Genomic DNA, 21,019 nt, shown 5'->3' on the forward strand with positions numbered 1-21,019 from the left:
TCAGATCCGGAGAACCTTTGACTTTGTGGCTGCTCCTTTTCATTTTAGTATGGGGGGCGGGAATTTAATGGCTGCAACCTAAAGCCCTGGATTTCGACATCCACCCATAGGAGCATTTGTCATTTTGACCGTTCTACCCAAAAAGTAAACAAAACATGAATAATAATGAAGGGTGGCTATTTGGAAATAAATCCACCACAGAAAACCGGCTTAAGCCACTCCTTCGGCGTCTTACACGCTGCCGCGTTTCTTTCGCGCGGCGCTTTACGTCACTTTTCCGGAAAGCCGATCGGATCTTAACAGCATTGGTAGAACGGGCCGAACGTTGCTGTCATTGGTGGGAAGCCAGCTAGCGATTGGTCAGTGGGGGTTGGGGGCGTGGCCGCTCTTACGCGAGCCGTTCGGCAGGACGGTCTGTTTTCCTCCTCTTGCAGTGCCGCTCGCTGGAGCTTGGCTGCCTCGCTTTCTTAGCCGGTCGGTCTCGTTATTGCGGCGGTGCGGAGGAGGAGGAGGGGGAAGGAGACGGAAGGACAAGGGCGGGTAGGATGCGGCGCTGCAGGGGAAGCGGAAGCCGTCGCCGCGCTGGTACAGAGAACGTGACCCTCGGTGCGCCTTTTCTGGTGCACGAGGTGGGATTTCCGCGTTCCGCCTGTTTTTAAATTCTTTCCACGGTGGAGGAGGTAACTGTTTTCTCTCCAAACCAGTTCCATCATCTCTTCCACTTTATCTCGTTTTTCTGTGATAAGAAAAACAGAGTATGCAAATTAGATACCCGAGTTGTGGAGTGAAAAATGATAGAATGGGATGTTTGTATTCACAGGCGCAGTGAACCATAAAACAACCAATCAGTGGATGTGCGAATCCAGCCGCTGTGGCTAGTTTATGATTCAGTGCGGCATAGGAGCCCAGAAAACTCGGTAACTTACTAAGTCAGGCTTAAGTTAATGATCAGTTAGCTATAAATAGAAATATATTTTGCAGACATATTTTTTGTAGTTTAGGGTGTGCTCTTACGTAAGAAAAAGTATGCCAATAAAGGTTTGATTGATTGACATACGAAAAAGCTTCAAAGAGCGAAAGAACTATTCATATAAGTGGAAACCTAAGATAGAGGAAAAAAACATGACAATAAGGTATATTTTAATATAAACCTAGGATTGTGAGATTTGGTAACTGGAAAGCTAAAACCGACATATTACTTGGGCAACAGAAAGCCTAGAATTGGCATCTGATTAAATAGCTTGTTACATATGAAAGTAATGTTGCAATAACTCATCTTTTAAGAGTATTCTCACTCTGCAGTGAATATTGTTGAACTTGGTGGAGTTATTTTTCAATAAAAGTTTCTAGGATCGAATTATGGAGTGCCTAAGCATCTTTTTTGTGTCTTGCCTGCACACTAGACCAGACTTTCTCAACTTTTTTACTCTGAAGGAACCCTTAAAATAATGTTCAAATCTCAGGGAACCCATGCATAAAAATTATTATGTCTACAGTGCACAGAGTTCAAAAGCGATGTTTGTTTTTTTCCCAAAACACGATTGCTCGCAGAACCCCTAGTGATTTCTCATGGAATGCTAGGGTTCTCCAGTTGAGAAAAGCTGCACTACACTGTTGTAATTTGCAGTATTAAACCCAAGTCCCTTATTTTGGGAACTACTGCTCTAAGAAGTTTGTGTATCGCTTTTGTTTTACAGCTTTTATCTGGAATGCAGATGGCTTAAAGTGCAATCCTGTGCATATCTACTCAGAAATAAGCTCTCTTGAGTTCAGTTGGACTTATTCCCAGGTAAACATGTAAAGGATTGTGACCTGAATATAATTCTGTTTAAATTCTTGAATTTTTCTTTAATTGCTTTTATGGGTTGGAAAATCATTGGGCCTACCAGTAAACTTCCTAAAGTTCTACTTGTGTGCACATGGTAAATATGCATGCACTTGGGTTTTAAGTAATCTGACCCTAGGAAATAGGTGGGTGAGACCCTAATATAGTTTGTTTATGTTACTCTGCTGAACTCTTATGCCCCTTCATTTGCTTGAGCTCTAAACTATTTTATATCATTCTGTCTATTTGCCAGGCCCATGTTAATAGAAAATGTCAGTGAATAACATCTTTGGGAATAAGAAGAGAAACAGCTCCATACTATATGATGTTGATCAGACAAAAATTATCTCTTCATCTTCATCTCTCCAGAGATCTATAAGCCATAATAATACTGGAAATGTTGGTGATGGCTTCCCACCCAACAAGCGATACAAAAGTGTTGTTTCACCCAAGTGTAAAGAAATGGAAGATCCATTTGGGGATAATGATGATTTTACAGCAGATGACTTGAAGGAGATAGACATTATTGCTTCCCAGGCATTGACACCAAATGTTTCTTCAGAAATAAATTGGTTGAAAACGGAGCAAAATACTAAGCTTTTTGTCTTGCCGAATAGCACCAATCAGCTCAAAACATCTGACCAATGGAATATTACTCTGACAACTGAGACAAAACCATTAGACCAGTTTGGTATGTACACGATGAATACAGTGATCATTAAGGGGCAGTGGATTGATATGAAGCAGACATATAGGTTTATGGAAAGATATTGCAACAAATCCAGTTTTATCTTCTGGTAAATTACTTTAGTTCATTTCTATTTTTCTTTTCCCCCTACCTCTCCATGTTGGATAACATAGTAAAAAATAATGCTATATGAAAGAACAGTGTTTTTACTATATGCATAAGTGACAGCTTGTGCCTGTCACTTATCTATCTTTTATTAGCAAACACAATCAGTAAAAAAAACCCGCACCAATGACAAGATAACGTGGAATTACATACCATTAAAAATGTCTTCCACTTTGCTAGCAAGAAGATATAAACATGGCAGAACATATGCTTGTCTGCTTTTGGTATCTGCCTATTTGTCTTCAGTTTAAAATTACAGTTCCTACTGAAATGAAAACTCAATGTTTATAAGGAAGGTATTTTTTTTAAGGCAGGAATGGGCAATCTATTTGCAACATGTAACTTCCCATCACCACTTTGAGACCATATTGCTGAATTTTAACAGCAAAATAACAATTTGGCACTGTGATTTTTTTCTTCAAGCTTAAGATTGGGAATGGTAGCGGGAACACTTAATTGCTCTGATTCCCACTCCAAATCAAACCTGAATTACCTTTTCTCAGTCTGATTACAGTGTCTTTCTGGCACTTTATTAGGATTATAAGGGTGAGGTGGGAGTAGGAGGTCCTCGAGAAATAAACTGGTCCCATCCCTAATTTTAACTCTCCTGAAAAACCATCTGAAATTGATCCTAAAATAGCAATTTGGGGGAGTTTTTTTAAGCTTCAGAAGCAAGCAGTTTGTAAGCCTTCCATTCCTATTCCCACCCTTAAAATTGGTAAAAAAATGCCAAAAAATGGACTAAAAAAATTGACCTAGCTCCTTACTAAAATCGCATTAACAGATTAATTTCTATTTACAGGAAGTAGCGTAGAAGAAACAAAACTTAAAGGAAGATTTAAATTTGAAACGCTCCAAGCACAATACGAGGAAGCCATGAAAAAGGCGAGCTTTGGATGTAACTCTGCTATGCTTTTTGGAATGTACCAGGGATGAAGTTATTGCCTGAAACAAACGTTTGATGCAGCTTCTCTTGTGTTCTTGACCACGTAATATACATGCTATTCAGGAGAACGCTTCATAGAATTCAGTGGAACTTACATGCACATACACACAGATAACTTTGTTAATTTCTTTCATGCATTCATTAGATTTGGAAGGCTGCCTAACTGCCAAATGACTCCAAACAGTTTACATAGTTAAGAGGGAAAAAGGACAATTAGAAAATAATACGTGCATGTCTGTGTACACAAACGCTCCAACACATATATGTAAAGTACAAGCAGTTGAAGAAAAGGAGCTGATTTAATGAATAGCAGAGGGGTCATGTGCTCATGCAAAGTCCAAAGCACTTCACAATAATTGCGTACAGCTGTACTATATATCTGTGATGTAAAATAGAGTTTAAAAATCCCTATTTGTTACTTCTATTCAAAAGTAATATTTATTCAAATGAAAGTAATCTATTAGGAAAAACATGGTTAATATAAGGAAGACGTTCAGACCAGATTTTAATGAATGCCTCAACAGTTGGCAGCACTTGCCAGCTTTCTAGGCTTGGCAGATAAGTGGGGCTGGGCCTGGTTAATATTTGGATAGTAGAACTCCAAGGAATTTCAGGGCTGTAGGCTAGACTGAGAAATTGAAAAAACATCTCAGTAGAAGACAGTGACAAACTCTGTTTGTATCATTGCCATGAAATTACCAGGAATTGAACTTGATCTGAAGACTGTACTTTTCATCCCCAGTTGCAGGATTTTTCAAAACTGTTTTTGTTCTATCGATTTTTCCGTGAAAGCAACTTTCCATAGTTTACAAACCACAAACATTAATTTAGGTTTCACTGTTGCAATAATGAATATAGTAACAACCTGAATTAAATCTGCTGCTTCTGGTGGATAATTTTATATGAATTAGGAGATATGGACAATAAACTAGCATAGGGGATTATTATTATTATTTATTTGATTTGTATGGCCGCCCATCTCATCTAAGAGGCTCTGGGAGGCTCACAACAGGTAAAAATTCCAATAAAAGCAAGTTAAAAACAAATAAACAAACATATAAAAACTGTCCATAAACAATTTAAAAAACAAAATCACAGCAGCAGAATTCATTCTACATCAGCTCAGTGCAGCCACTGAAAAAACTCCTCACCACTGTTGGACCCCCCCAGGCATGGCGGCAGAGCCATGTCTTCCCAGACTTTGCGTCAGGAGCTTTCAGGGAGAGAGAAGGGAGTTACTAGTTTTTTAGAACTTGATCAGCCTTGCAATAGCAAAGTGAGCACCGCTGAGAACTTGTTCTGGGCTTTGCTCCTCATTTTGCCTGTGCAAGCACATAGAGCTCCTGTGATATATAGAGGTGGCGTATTTAGGGAGTCGTGTTGCCATGAAGTTTGAGAACCATTGCCTTAGGAGGATTTATAGTGAAAGACAATTGGGTGATTTTCACAAATTCCTCAAAATCTTTTAATTGAAAGAAGGATTAATTGGGCATTATATCAAAGATCGTAACAAGTACCAATTTGCTCTCAGTCCTAGTAAACACAATCTCAAATGGTTATAACTTGTATAGTATAGCTGTAGCACTTCGTAAATATTTTTTTAAAAGTGCTTTAGAGTGCACCGAATGAGCTTGAAACCCTTTAAAGCAGCCATGTTTTTTCTTAAGATTCAGAGATTCCTCTGCAATTGTCACATTATCCCAAGAAACAAGCTGCTTTAAAGAGCTGCGGACAAGGGCTACATTTGCACTCTGAAGCACTTTTTTGGAATTGAATCTAAAGCATTGCATAGCCCAATTAAGTACAGTAATTTCAATAGAGCCTAGTACTAGCTATAGGTTATCTTTGTGATTAATTCTTGACTTGCTGAAATGAATTCTATGCCACAAAGAATTCTAGTGTTCTATCAGATTCTAAATTATACGCTGGAAGTTTTTGAGACTCAACAGAACCGTGTGTCATATAAGAGTTTTATATAAAAATGAAGAGATGTGCAGCACCCTACAAATGTTTTAATAGTTGTAATTGATAATATTTACTTAGAAACAGTGATCGAAAGGTTCATTTAAAGCCAAGTTGGGATTTATAACCAATCCTCTACCATGCTTTTTTCTACAATCACAAAATTTCCTTTAATAATCAAGGCTTTCCTTCTATAAAATTCTCTATATTTCCATGCCTTGTATTAACCAAATTTGTCCTTATGATTAAGAAAAGAATAGGAAAAGAAACCAGGAACCAAAAATTATGTTTTCCAAACTTCTACTGTCTTAAATATCAATTTGAGATAGTAAGTTGTCAGAGAGAAATCTTGTGGCCCAGAATGGAAATAGGGTGCTGATTTCATCTGTATCTGTTGAACAGTAATTGAACTCCTGATTATATAAATTGTCTTAATTGTAGGGCATCAAAACAATGTTTCAAATTTAGTATTTCTAACCCTTCACACACTTTTGCTTATATTGTATGGTTTTTGTAATTTTAGTTTATAGTTTTATAAATGAAGAAAAAGTTGGTTGCTGTGTATGAAATAACGTAGTAGGGTTTTGATATGTTTGAAATAAAAGAACATTTTAGGAAGAATAGTCTTTTTAAGGCAGTTACTGTACCAAACAATGATAATTAAAACTAATGCTGTAAGTTTTTCTATTTTAATCTTATGCTTAAAGAAGTCATAATTGCATTTCTTAAATTGATCTCAACCTTTGGTAATCACTATTTGTAAATACCCAAATTCATCTGGGTTGGTATGAAATCTGGTAAATTCTTGAAGCTATCTCTCTGATTCCTTTTTCAGAATTGAGTAATGTAGCTATTTGTCAAAGTTAACTTCTAAGTTACTACTGCAGAAAAAAACTGAATTCAACTTGCAATTGAGTTATATCTCTATTAGGATTTTGAGTAAAAATTAACATGTCATCTGCAAATAGATTAATTACATTAATGTTTAAATTATTGTGAATTTGCAGTTGAAGGAAATGCAGGATGAAATCCTTATTAAAAATGGAGAAATAAAAATTTTGCGGGATTCGATGCAGCAGATGGAATCTACTGTGGAGGACCAGCGGAAATCATACATAGTACTGGAAAGGGAGAAAACTCAGTGTTTAAGTGAAAAAGAAAAGGAATTCTCCAGAAAGGTACTGTTTAATGAATGACCAATATTACCTGCATTAAAACCTCTGAGGTCTAAGAAGTCCTTTGTTAAAACTTTTTTTTCCTCTTCTTGGAATGATCTATAATCATAAATATTTGTAGAAAAAAATCAAGGAGAATAATTTTACCAGCCTATTTGCTGGCAAGCAGTGGCAGGCAAACTGCTTTTTCCACTGGTAAAAGGACAAGTGAGAACCAGTCTGGCGCAGTGGATAAAAGCTCCAGGCCAGAAACAGGGAGACCATGAGTTGTAGTCCCACCTGGTGACTTTGGGCCAGTCCCCCTCGCTCAGCACTAGGAAGGAGGCAAGGGCAAACCATTTGTGAAAATGTTGCCAAGAAAACTGCAGGGACTTGTCCAAGCAGTTGCCAGGAGTCAAGACTAACTCAAGGGCACATTGAAAAAAGATGTGTGCAAGTGAAGTACTATTTGATGTTCTATTTCAACTCTGGCTGTTCTTACTTTTTCCATTTATTTCTTAAAAAGCAACTCTTCAATTGAAACTAATGGAGGGAAATTATTCTGTAAAAGCACTAGCGCCTGGCATAGACTGCATGCCAATCTGGATGCCTTATCACATGTCCAAAAGGAATTTGGATCCATGTCCCGTTCTGTAATGCCCCTTGTACAATCCCACTCCTTTTGGCTCTGCCAATGTTAATGTTATCCAGAGGCTCGGCAGGGGGATTTCAGAAATGAGACTTCCTTCTCTGATGTCAGTGCTCTTGTTCTGTCTCAGGCCTCCTAAAGGGAAATGTCATAAAGGCAATGGTTCTCTGGGAGTCTTCCAGCAACCACAGGAATACAGCCTGCTTTGTGTGTGTGTGTGTGTGTGTTTAAAAAAGCTAAGTAATATATTTACACAACATCCTTCTCCTTTAATAATATATGTGTTTCGTATAAAATAGTTTTTAAAAAGTTAATTGCTAATGGATAAGGAGAGATTTAAGAATTAGTTAAGCCTTCTAAATATAGAAATCTAAAGGATAAGCCAGATGTCTCTGTATACTTGTGAAGCTATTGGTACATCTTCTCTCAAGCATCCTTGTTCCTCTTGGAGTTTAGAACAAGGTGATTGTACAAGCACTCAGTACTATTATGTTGAAAATGAATTATTTACACAATATTTTTACTTACATTGCTGTAATGATTGTTGCCGCTATGTCTCTTTTTTGGAATTGTGTGTGTGAAGCACAACAAAACGCTCATGCTTTTAAGAGACAAGCCTTTTATTATACTGTTGGAAAATGCTGTGTAGGGTTTGCCTGAGAATCGTGGCCCATTATTTGCTGCTGTTGCACTTTCTCAGAAGGGTAGAACATTACAAATACCTTTTCACTGCTTTGATGAATACACTCTTAGCATTGATTTTGATGTAACTGAATGGAGCAAAAATATAAGTGAAAGTGAGAAAAGAGTTGCAGGCTTGTTTCATGGTTGCATTTTTTTTCTGCGCTCAATGGAATTTGAAATGTCTAATTCTTTGCTCTTTTAGTTACAGTCACTGCAATCTGAGCTACAGTTCAGAGATGCTGAAATGAATGAGCTGAGAACAAAGATTTTGAATTGTGAAAGGATTAAGCCTGTGACACCTGCTTCATATACCAGGTATAAAATAAGATTAAATTTGTTTCAGGAAGTTAGGTTGCTGAAGAAGTTGCTTACCACCCCTTTATAGCTGAAAATGATGAGTTGCCGAACTGCTTCTTTTACCAGCTATAGAGCAAACACTGTAACTGAACACACAGAATAAACTCCTCAGAGACCAATGTTTCTAGTGTTTGAATTCACAGGTTGCTCTTCTTATACTCGGAGGATAAGCTAACATGAATAAGTCACCTTTTATTTAATCCATCATGAATGAATGTTTAAAATTGTGATTCAGATTCATTCATTAGGAAGTATAATTCACCAGAAATGTTTAACTGTACAATATTTTTGTGGGGGGGAACCCTTTGACTGAAGTTTTAAAGTGAAATGCCTCTGTGCAGTTCATTCAGACTTCATTTTTACGTTTTAGTCCTAAGAAAAGTCCTTCTAGCCCTGTGAAAATCGGAAGATGCACTCAGATTGAAAAAAAAAGTTATCCCACAGAAGAGTCTTTCGGATCTGAGATATTACCAATACCGTCTTGCTCCAGAACTCAGTTCCGCGTCCAAGTTCCTCAGCAGAATAATGGTAGGTAGATTTTTGGTGAACTGTATTTGACCTTTTTACATCTTGTAGTGGTAGAACAGTAAACCGCAATTTAGCATATCTCTGTGAGAGATTGTAGGAGGGCTGGGAAAGAAATAGGAGAGAGAGCAGACAAACAGTCAAGAGATAGTGAGCAAGTGAGTTTACACCTATCTCATAAATAGCAATTTAGCCCAAGGAGAAAGAAATCAGAAAATAAATGTTTCAAATCATTCAAAGAGAATTCGCCATAACTAACTGATGAGACTGGGACATTCCTTTTACAGGGGAATTCCAAGGTTCTGTATTTGCCCAAGACTACCATTAACAATACCTTACTGAAATCTGTATAGGTCTTACTTCCTTGATCTTGCCCAGCTGTGTGGGGCTTGATAGCCTTAATGCAGGGGACAACATTCTTGTGGTATTCACATCATTTTATGTCAATTGTGTAATGGTGTCATTATACAATTGGTATAATTTGTGTAACAACATCACTGTGAATGATGTACCCTGTAATTTAATGGACAGTTGGGAATAGCAGACATTCCTTTCTCCAGTTGGTCCATTAAATCAAGATTTCACTGTATATAACTCTTAACTCGTTTAGGAAAATATAAATATTGCTGGACTTCAGTGAATAGGGTCCAGCATAGTCTGCATAGGCATTGAGGGAAGATGCAAAGCAGTTGCTTGGTCTTTCTCTAAAAGGGCCTCTGATGATAGCTTCTGGGATTCCATTACTGCCCTACATGAACATACAATTTGATTCTCTTAATTGCAGCAATTGTGTATGGTTCTGAAATGCAGTAGTTGCAGTGCTTTGTGTAATAAAATTACCTCAGAAAATAAACTTGCCTTGCTTATTTTCTGAAGTTGCAAAATGCATGTCAAACCTGTATCAATTAAGCCAGTCCCCAAAACTGATTGCACTGTGATAGAAGGGCAATCTAGAGTAGACTAAAATAAAAAATATTTTTAACTTGCTACTTGGTTTATTATATTTTTCTCTCCAGACAGCAAGGTATCTGTCCTGGAAACTGAGCCTATGAAACAAGAAACAAGTTTCAGCTGTCCTCAGAGACAAGGTAAATTCAACTAAGGGATCTTGTGATTATGTATTTATTTATTAGGATTAGGGGGTGTCGGGGAGGGGTAGCACCTCTGGTGGGAGAACATGTTGCATCCTTTCCCGGTGGTTTGCCCACCTTTGGTCCCCATCTGGCACTCAGGTCTCACCTTTGGCTCCCTGTAGCTGTTTGCATGTGACAGTGGCCACACCCCAGGCAACAACCTCACTGGCTAAGCCAGTGAGAGTGGCCGATGAGTCTTAAACCCTCAGTGAGACAGGGAGCTGCCTATCCCAGCATGTGAAGGCAGACTCTGGTGGATTGAATGGACGAGACCATTGGAAGGCCCAATGGTCTCTGCAAGCATCGTGGAACGCAAAGAGCAGGACAAGGCACGGAAGATGTCCTGGTCATCCACTGCGCCTAGTTCCATCTCTAGTTGTCCCGACTCTTGCCACGGAGTCTAGGAATGCACTGCTCACCTCCATATTATGAAGAAGGGGCTAGAAAAGGTGCCCTAAACATTGCCTGCTTCAGTACACCCTGGCCAGTTTACTACGGCTGGCAGGGATCCCATCTTGGCAGTTGAACAAACACAAAAAAGTTCAGGACAGTGATGCTGGAATCAGCCTCAAGTACAGAGTGGATGGGAAGCTCTTCAACCTGAGGAGACTTGAAGTTTTACCAAAGTGAAGGGAAATGTTCTGAGAGACTTTTTCTTTGCTGATGACTGTGCCCTGAATACTGGCTCAGAGCCAGAGATGCTAGTCAGTATGGACAAATTCTCTACAGCTTGTGACAACTTTGGACTCACCATCAATATTCAAAATGTGGGCTGTGTGTTAAAGGCATGCAAGACAAGTCAACCATTTCCACATGACTTGTCTTCACAGAATATTAGGCATCAGATTGCCTGATGAAGTACCAGACACTGAAGTTCTCTCTAGAGCAAGTCTATGATCAATCCACACACTGCTAATGAGAGCACAGACTCTAACACCCAGAAAATAGGTGTGGACAGTGTCTGAACCTGCTTCTTGTCACAAGCACTGTGTTTTCTTCTGAATTCAAGCTAAGCGTATTCGTTCTTTCTCCCCACCCACCCTGAAACCAAATGTCACAACTTTAAAGCATATGGTGTTTCTTTATTCATAAGGATAATAAGTATCTCTGTAAAATGTACCAAGTATTGTTCCCTAAATCTTTGTTGCTCTTCCTTGTTAAGTAAATGCAAAAGAAGAAAGTATATTAGCTTGGGTGCATGGTGGGCAGGTGGAGGAATACTTTGCTATAAGGAGTTTAAATAAAGCTACTGAATATATAATAGTTAATGTTCACTTACTATGCTCAGCCAGGATTTTAATCAGGGTTTGTTGCAGAAGTAGCAGCCTGGTTCTTGCATAATGCTAAGTAATAATGCACTAAACTAAAAACAAGCAAAGCATATTATTGTTCAGCTGTTGAACACACTAGGTATCCTGCTTCAGTGTACGTCTTCAGCCCTGGATTCATCTGTTGTTGCAGGTTCCCTTTTACTAAGCGCACTGATGAAGCAGCCAATTGTTCCAGGATCATCATTAGGAATCTGCAACATTCTTAGCAGTAACACCGAAGCTTGGTCTGGGCCTGCTATGCAGTCTTCTTCTTTCAGTGTGTATGTTTGCAATTAGTAATCGTTCACCTTTCTGAAACAGAGGTAGAAATCAGATTGCTGAAACAGATGAGTTGACATTTTGGGACAAAATTTTATCACATTGAGAGGGGTTTACTTTCTTTCATTGTTTTTAGATAACTTGATCGTGTGAATCTAGAAAGCTAAGCCTGCTCTTACTCTACTGAGAAGGGTTAAACTTTTTCCCCTCAGTGGAACTTTATTCTAGCATAGTAGTCAGATACGGGAGTTGAGGGAATTTAATATTCTGAATAAGTCTGGGCTTTTTGACAAATATCCATTCATTTTTGGCCTCTCCACTGATTAAAGTGTACCACCAGTGGTCATATATTGGCATAACATTTTATATCTTTTATATCTTTGCCCTATTGATTCTAAGCATAGCATATTTATCAGATCTGCTGGTCCAGATGAATTTGTAAGAAATCCTAATCCTTTCTAGTTAATGTTAATGGAGGATATACTTGTATCCCTAATGTATTTTACAAATTAAAGACACGCTTTCTCTCTCACCCTGCCATAGGCAGTGACAAACCAAGATGCTGATGTTGAGACTAATTTACAGCAGTTTCTGTATGAGGAAGAACATTAAATTAAGATAAACTCCCCTTGTAACAGTATATTCTTAATTTCCTTTGCAAAAAGTGGCAGTAATGATTGTTTCTCCTTGAGCCCATGTGTCTGGAGCATAATATGTGTTCACAGTTTCAGAAGATAAGAATGACATCACAAACAATACTGATTTTTTTCCTCTTGTTTACTTAGAGGACCTACCCAAAACTTCAGTAACACGGTTGCAAGCCCTCAAGAAGGTGAGACTTCATTGAGGACTGCTCAAAAACTTGCCTTAACTGGACTGAATTTGATTGCTGTAGATGAAGGCTCATCAGAAGGACAACAAAACAGGGGAGAAGTACCCCACCCTCAGTGCTATAAAATTCCTGGAGCAGTACACCTCCTTCCCCTCCTGGAACTTCACATTGGTGCATATAACCAAGCCCTCTCGTCAGTGATGAAGATGGGAAGCATTTCTTCTGGACACCCATCTGCTTGTTCCTCCACAACATCCTCAAGTGCAGCTTCAAGCGTAGATGAAGCTTTATATACTCTTGAAGAGTACGCGCTTGTGTCACTGGGCATTCTTTACTATTTGGTATTTTATAGTTGGGAAGTTAGTTGTATGCTTTTGTCCCATGTTACAAAAGCAGATTGTAATCCAGGAGCTATAGATGTTTTGGAGAAGAATGAGACTGTTGCTTGCAGTAAACAGGATACAGCTAATCTTCAGGAAACCCTCCCAGAATTAGAGGTTGCTAGTTCGGACAAATCCCAGCATCCTTTGTTTAAAAAGCTGCTGCAACTCTTAACCTTGTGTGTAACGACAGCAGGATGCCAAAGATGCCGTATTGCAAATCAGTGCCTCAAAGTTCTGGCGAAATTAGCTGAAAAGTCAACAGTTGACTTACTAATAAGGTAAAAGTACAGCTTGAATTTAACCCCACTTTAATTTTCAAATAACTCTTTGTTTCATGGCATTCTTACATGATATAGCTCAGTTGATTAAGAACATGCAGGTGGATTGTTTTGTTCTGGGTTCTAAAACAGCCAATTTGGACATCCTCCAGATGTGTGGCTTCAACTCTACGAATTGGCCTGCCAAGCTATCCATTGCTGAAAACTCAGGGAATCAAAGCCAACACATCTGGAGGTCACTCAGTCTGTTCTGTATCTTCTAAGCATTATTTTGAAATATTTGGGGGCAAAGTTACGCTGACAGCATATCTGTGCTGAAGCACCTTGTGTGAGCCCAGGAAAAAACAGCTGATCTAAGGCAGGGCCAACAGGTATGGTGTGTGACCCACATCTCTCTATGAAGCATCTTGTCTGCTTTGGATCTGAACTGCTTCATTTCTCTTCTCTGCACTGTTAATTTTGAATGCTCAGTATTGATAAACTGCTTGAAAAATCAGACTCTGAATCCTATTTTCTTATGTTTTTCTATAAAGCTTTCAGTGCTTGTTCAATAGCCAGTCACAGGTCCTGCTTCGCTGCATATCTTCAGAAACCCCCTTGTTTGCTGTCCATCTTACTGTTAGGATGTTAAGTTTACTTGCTGAGCACCAGGAGCTGGCTGCTCAGTTTTGTTCACATTCAGGTAAGAAAGAGAACATCTTAGCCATCCTTTTGCTTTAGTAGAACATTGAATTCATAAGGTAAGCCACTTGGGTGTTTTAAAATGTGGTTCCAAAGTTTTGTTGTTGTTTGCCTGAAGTTTTCTGCAGTTCTCATGTTTACTTTAAAATCTTTTGACATTTATCACTGGTTAGGGTCTCTGTGACTGGTTGCATGCATCATCCTTTGTAACGCAGTAATTTTAGAGATGATTCTGGCAACATAATAGCTTGGAAGGGATTACTGTTCACCTCCCAACCATGTAGGTAAATGGCCAAAATCAATTTGCAGGAGGAGAGTCTATATTTTGTTGCCTGGTATATGTTTTATTTTCCTTAAACTAGTAAAAATTGAACAAATATTTTGCATAAGCATACAGCAGTTGAAGACTGTTCTTGGCATGGTGACATCTAGTTCCATCACCTGGAACACTTCGCTATGTTCTTAGGCCAGGAAGCATAACAGATTTAGGAGACCAAGCAAATTATCTTGCCTTCAGTCCTTCTGGGAGAAAAATAGAACGTGGAACCTGAAAGTGCTGAAGTGGCCATGTACTCACCACAAGACAGCCAAGAGAGCTGTAACTCCTGTGCACACTGTTCACTGTGGTGTGGGACCATTGGCGCAACCCAGCTCCTCCTGGGCCATAATTCCATCTTTGAGCAAATGACTCATTTGAGTGGAGTGAGGAAGGAGAGGAGTAGACAGGCACAGTCAGCTAAATGCAATTGTGGAAACCTTGCCTGAAACTGTTTATTCCAAATGTTCTTTATGGTAGGAGTAGGCAACCTAACCCTTAACTAGCACTGCCAGTGGTAAGGAATATGGGAGTTGTTTCCAGACATCTGGAGGGCACCATCTTGAATTCATTAATTTACTGTTTCCCTCTTCTGTAGATTTCCCTTATCGCTTGTCCTGTCTTAGCATTCGTTTTGAAATTGATTTAAACATAATATTTAATTTTTGGCATACAGAATGTAAGGTGCACACTGTATTCAAAAGGACTTTGTAGTTTTTAAGACATTGCAGTCACATGATTGATAACATAATGGTGTACTTAATTCTTTTCACAGAAACCTGCCTTCTCTTGGCATTATATATGTACATCACATCACGCCCTGATAAATTAGCCTCTGAGAGGCTTTGGCTGCAGTTGGAACAAGAGGTAAAAAGTGTACTCTGTGCATGTGTAAAGGTAAAAACATGACAGGTCTTTGAATAGGAGAGATTAAATGCAGGATTTCAGCATTTTGATAATCCACATAATAAAAATACAAGTTTATCTTAATCCTGCCTTCCCACTGAAAGTCACACATTTGTATCAGTTTCTAAGCCACCAAAACCATTTTAACTATGGCTTCAGCTGTGTGTGTGCGTGTTTGTGTGTGTGTGTGTGTGTGTGTGTGAGAGAGAGAGAGATTTTTAAAGGGCTAGGTATGATACAGCCCTGGCTTTTCTTTCTGAACTTGGCATAATTGGCATATCAGAGGAATGTAATTAAAATATATTAGTTATGCTAGTATGAGGGATTAAACTGAACTTAAAAGCCTGATGCTCTGGATATTTACTTGAAAGAAACACCTTCCCTTCCCTCCCCTCCCCTTCCCATTTGTTTAGTGGGTTTTGGGGTGGGGGCTTTCCTTTACTTTGATACTACATTGTCTGTCTTTTAAAACATTTTAAAAATATTTTGTGTTAATGTTTCTTAGACTGTTCGCTTTCTGACCAAGTGTGTGCAGTGTTGTAGACCATCTGTTTTGCTTGTGGGAACGGACTGTCAGTGCAGTTCTGAGGTAAGCCATTAAAAGATACATTTATGATCTTAGTTATATACTCTAAAATAATATCAAATGCTTTTTTCACCTGAAAAATCAACATGTCCCTGATGTGTTATCAGTACAATCTTACAAGTCAGGGAATATTGTTCAAGTATACCTTGTGATCTCCAAAGATTGGTCCTCTGATAAGAATCTCATATGTCTGGATTACAATAGTACAATTTCCAGAAAGACAGCAGCAATTACAAATGTAACAATATATACCCCAATCTGTATGAGAATTGTGTTCTGTTTTCTTGCAGGTAGTGAAAGCCCTGATAATAATGTTACATAGGCAATGGCTTATGATCAGAAAAAAGGAAGGAATCGTGTTCGATGTACATGAAAAGCAAATTGTGCAGTTTTTGCGGGATGCTGTTTTGCTTTTGCATGGTCTCTCTCAGAAAGATAAACGTTTTCATGAACATTGCCTGGAAGTGCTCCATCAATATGATGGTGTCTTGCCTGGTGTTACAGCAGTCCTCAGAAAAGGACAGCATTTAAAAGCTTGTGAAGGTGAGACTCCAGCATTAAACTTGTGACTCCTAACGTTAAAGTGACCTGTGACCTGGTCCAGTGCATCATTACTCAGAAATGCATGTCTAACAACAGTATGCTTTCATTTTCTCTGTCTTTTGTAATATAGCATAGAAATGCAACGGATGCAGAACTTTGCAAACAAAACATACACGGTTGGGCCCATTGTCATTGCTACTACAATTTGCAGCTGCACTCTTTGTCATGTCATGAATGTACATTATGTTTACATCCAATTTTAATTGAATCACAAATTTCATATAATCAGACATGTAGAGTTGTTTTAACTAATCAAATGCTGTCAACAACGAATTAGCAAAGTCAGAAGCAATTTTCAGGGCCATATTCTTTCCCAAGACTAGTACTTAAAATACATTGAATGAAACATCATGAACCAGTGTGAGGATCAAGAATCACAAAGGATTCTTCTTAAATTACTAAAGATCATATTTTGTTTACTGGTATGCTCATAGCTTTAAAAAAGTCCTAGCACCATTGTAATTGAGGCTTTTTTTTCCCCTGCCGTTCAGTCATGTCAATTGTGTCCGATTCTCGGCGACTGCCTGGACAAATCCCTGCAGTTTTCTTGGCATGGTTTTTCAGAAGTGGTTTGCCATTGCCTCCTTCCTGGGGCTGAGAGAAAGTGACTGGCCGAAGGTCACCCAGCTGGCTTTTTGCCCAAGGCAGGATTAGAACTCACAGTCTCCTTGTTTCTAGCCTGATGCCTTAAACCACTACACCAAACTGGCTCTCAATTGAGCCATAAAGTGACCGTATTGTCTAGCACTCACCTGGCACTCTGCCATCTTTGAATTTTTTAAAAATAGATGGGAAGTTTGCATGCTGCAAAGTGCTATTTTCCAACACCATCTTCATTTTCAAGAATGCTTTGTTCTGTAAGGAGCATTTTGCTATTTCACCTCTGGGTCAGTTGGTGTTCTGTGACCATGGCAGCCATTTTGTGAGTGCACTCACAGCATCCTCTCTAAATTCCAAAAGGGTGCACTGGCCCCCAAATATTGGGAATATTTTAGAGAATTTCCTAAAGTTGTGTCAATGCTACTTGTTAATGTTATTTTTTTGTATTTAGTACAGAGTTGTATCTGTTTGGAAGGAAATACTCTTTACTTCTGGCTGGTAGAAGTACCCCTTACAGAGTATTGTTGGGTTGCATGGATTCCCTGTGTGTAGGCACAGAATATTGTCTTCTTCCAAATGAAATGATTGAATTATCCAGATCATGGGTGGAACCCTCAAACTCTAGTTGTAGACCTTTTCTGTAGCCCTCAAGTCCCAATTGCTGAAACTTGGTGACATACTTTTCTCCCATTTTGAAGTGAAAAATGCACAAATGCCGTAGCCCGAACCTTAAAGCAAGCTTGCTACAGTTAAAAACAACTCTCCCAAACTTCCTATTGCAATCCAGGCTTTGGATTTTTTTTTTCATCTTTTGAATCAAGCTCTTCCCTCAATAGAGTTCCCACTGCTAAGCATCACTGCTGAGACCCACCTCTGTCTGCCTGGAACTTCACCTGCTGAACAGTTCCTTAGTTTCACTGGTAGGAAGGGAAATAGATGTGAGCATATTAATCAGAATCCTGTAAGGCAGTGTTTCTCAACCTTGGTAACTTGAAAACTGCGGACTTCAACTCCTGGAATTCCCCAGCCAGCATGGCTGGCTGGAGAATTCCAGATGTTGAAGCCTGCAAGTCTTCAAGTTGCCAGGGTTGAGAAACACTGCTGTAAGGGTTTTCAAAACAAGCAGATGTTATTAAACATAATAGAGGTCCAGACAAATAAGATGATAGTAATAACTTCAGTCTTTCAAAAAGAGGGAATAGGATTACAAGGTCTTCCTTAATTATCCCTGTGGATTAGAAATTTTCTTTTTTTAATGGAACAGTTTCACCCCCACTTAGTTCTCTGCAATATTATTATAATATTATTATAATTTTATGGTCTGGGTGAGATCATCCATCACCATGGGATGAGGTATCATCAGTATGCTGATGATACCCAATTATACATCTCTGTCCTGAGGTAAGTGATGCTGTGACTGCCCTTTCTCAGTGCCTGGGGGCTGTAGGGGTCTGGATGGGGAACAACAGGCTTCGGCTGAACCCTGGTAAGATGGAGTGGCTGTGGGTGAATGGCTCCTCTGTATCTGGGAAATTGTCATCTTTAGTTCTGGATGGGGTTACACTGTCCCAGACAGACCTGGTGCGTAACTTGGGGGTCCTTCTGGACTCACAACTCCTGCTTGAAGAGCAGGTGGCAGTCATGGCCAGGAGGGCCTTTGCCCAACTTCATATTGTGCACCAGTTACGCCCCTTCCTGGATTGGGAGGCCCTTTGAACAGTCACTCATGCCCTGGTCATCTCCCATATAGACTATTGCAATGCACTCTACATGGGGCTACCCTTGAAGAGTATCCAGAAGCTTCAGCTGGTCCAAAATGCAGCTGCGCGGGTTATTTTTGGCGCCCCTAGAAGGGTGCATATAACACCCCTACTACGCGAGCTGCACTGGGTGCCAGTTTGCTTCCGGGGCCAATTCAAGGTGTTGGTTATCACCTTTAAAGCCCTACATGGCATGGGGCCACGTTATCTGAGGGACCCATCTCATCCCCATTACATCCACCCATCCCACCCGTTCATGCAGAGAGGGCATGTTACGGACCCAGTCAGTAAGAGAATTCTGTCTGGCCGGGTCCAGGAGGCAGGCCTTCTCTGCAGTGGCACCTGCTCTCTGGAACATCCTGCCACCGGAGGTCAGGCAAGCTCCATCCCTTTGACCTTCAGGAAGTCCCTGAAGACTTGGCTTTGCCGCCGTGCTTGGGATGGGGAGTGGGGGGGTTATTCTTGGGGATGGCTGGCACCTTAGAGTGCTCCCCTCATATTTATGATCTTTTATAGCCATCTGGATTTCTATTTTATTTTTTAAATATTGTATTGTATTGTGTTATATTTCATGTTTTTTTACCATTATTGTTTTAAGGTTTTAATTAACTTATTGTAAACCGCTCAGAGTCCCTCCTTGGGGGGAGATGGGCGATAGTACAAATTTGAGACATAAATGAATGAATAAATAAATAATTATTGTAAAATTAACCCTTATTCTTGAGATATTTAGACTTTCTTTCCCTCCAATCTTTTCCTTCCAAGATTAGATCAGCTATTTTATAGCTTCAGGGGGTTTAACTCCTTTTTCTGTCTTAGGAAAACTACTTTTGATAACTTTAAAGAGAAAACTCAAGTATTTACTTCTCAGACAAGAAACTTATATATTTCTCTTTTAAACCCCTTTTCTGCCTACTCAAGACATCCTATGTGTCTCCTTTTTATTAGCTCCATGAATTCTTCCTTGTCTGCAGTGGCAAAAGGGTATTTCATACATGTAACAATTAAATTCCCATCCATTATTCGGATTCATCAGGTTCATTAACTTCCAGAGTAGAAACTCCACTCCACCCCTCCTTCTGCATTGTGACGGACACTGCAAACCTCAGTTCTCAAAAATGTTGAACGCAGTCCCTGATTTGTGAAACATTGCCCCTTTTGACCTAATGCAGTGTTGTCCAGAGGTTGACCACGTGTCTCTTGTGGTTTAGACAGGAATCTTCCATAGCTATGGAGATGCCAGGGCAATACGCTCTACTGCTGAGCTATAAATCTTCCTATCATCTGAACAGTGGCTAATTCAATAAGGAAAATTCTGGAGATGTTTCTCATATCTATCTTCACCTTGCAAATAAAAGTGTTACAGACTGAATAAGTCTTGGGAAATAACATTTTTATTTTTCATTAAGTATCTGCAGTCCTATGAATGATAGGTACAGCATTGTCTCTGCAACTTGAAATGATAAAACGTGTTTTCAGTACATTAGTATTTTCAGTTTGCAAAGATACACATTTTTTCCTCATTCTTTTTCACAAGGGTATATAATCAGGAGGGAGCATGCAGCCTGTTCAGTTCCCATCAATCCTAGCCAGCATGCCAATTGCAAAGAATGGAGGGAGTTGTAGGCCCAACATCTTGAGGTCCCCAAGTTGCCTAACCTGATTATTGGGTATAACTAAGCTTTCAATTATGCATGATGAACAGGAATTTCACTCTATAGTACTTTAATATACAGTGTTGAATAAATACAGTATTTTTAAAAAATACTAATACAATCTGTGTACATTCTTTCAGAACTTGCACTGGATGAACTGTATCCTTTGGAGCCAGAAGTCAGTGACCAGGAAATGGACTGTGTATAAACTTCTTTCAATAATATATCCATTTACTTTCCAGAAAAGGCTACTTTTGAAATGTAATTCAATGCACTTTTTAAAATTTACAATTCAACGCATAACATGTTCAAATATCAATTATCAGAAACCATCACAACACAAGCAATATATTACTTTTGTATTGAAAAATTTTCTTCCCAATGTAGGGTAATAAAACATTAATTCCTGAAGAATATGATATTAAAAATGGTATGTACAAACTTTAATTTGTGTGTCTGAAGGCTTGTTTACAGTTAGGGTTAGAGGTAGGTAAGTATCAGGAATATGATTCTCATTAAATCTCCAAGTAGGAACTTGATGAATCTGATTTCTTTAAAAGTTTATAAGGCTTTATGAATTAATAGAGATTGTGTCTTTTTTAATCAACAAGGACATTTTAAAGTGTATTTCACTGGTCCAGTTACAGAAAAATGCTCATGTTTTTGAAAACACAATTTCATATCTTAAATTCTATACTGCATACACAGTGGCTAAAACTGAAATCGCTTGTGCTTATTTCTG

General features: G+C 39.0%; 1 protein-coding gene across 3 annotated transcripts; it reads left to right on the forward strand.

Annotated features, from left to right (window-relative positions):
- Nucleotides 1-517: 517 nt before the first annotated feature.
- Nucleotides 518-20,674, forward strand: ATRIP (ATR interacting protein). Of its 3 annotated transcripts, none has more exons than XM_063291867.1 (15): nucleotides 518-680; nucleotides 1,698-1,789; nucleotides 2,079-2,516; nucleotides 3,481-3,563; nucleotides 6,594-6,764; nucleotides 8,276-8,388; nucleotides 8,801-8,958; nucleotides 9,972-10,043; nucleotides 11,550-11,679; nucleotides 12,463-13,170; nucleotides 13,704-13,852; nucleotides 14,943-15,034; nucleotides 15,579-15,662; nucleotides 15,950-16,202; nucleotides 20,418-20,674. In XM_063291867.1, the coding sequence occupies exons 3-15, from the start codon at nucleotides 2,096-2,098 to the stop codon at nucleotides 20,483-20,485; spliced, it is 2,502 nt and encodes an 833-aa protein (XP_063147937.1). In that variant the 5' UTR covers nucleotides 518-680; nucleotides 1,698-1,789; nucleotides 2,079-2,095; the 3' UTR covers nucleotides 20,486-20,674. The 3 variants fall into 3 exon arrangements, with proteins under 3 accessions (XP_063147937.1, XP_063147939.1, XP_063147938.1); XM_063291869.1 differs by having other exon boundaries at nucleotides 2,195-2,516; XM_063291868.1 differs by lacking the exon at nucleotides 1,698-1,789 and having other exon boundaries at nucleotides 524-680.
- The last annotated feature ends 345 nt before the right edge of the window (nucleotides 20,675-21,019 follow it).

Source organism: Candoia aspera, chromosome 2 (genome assembly GCF_035149785.1).
Source record: "Candoia aspera isolate rCanAsp1 chromosome 2, rCanAsp1.hap2, whole genome shotgun sequence".
Classification (NCBI taxonomy): Eukaryota; Metazoa; Chordata; class Lepidosauria; order Squamata; family Boidae; genus Candoia; species Candoia aspera.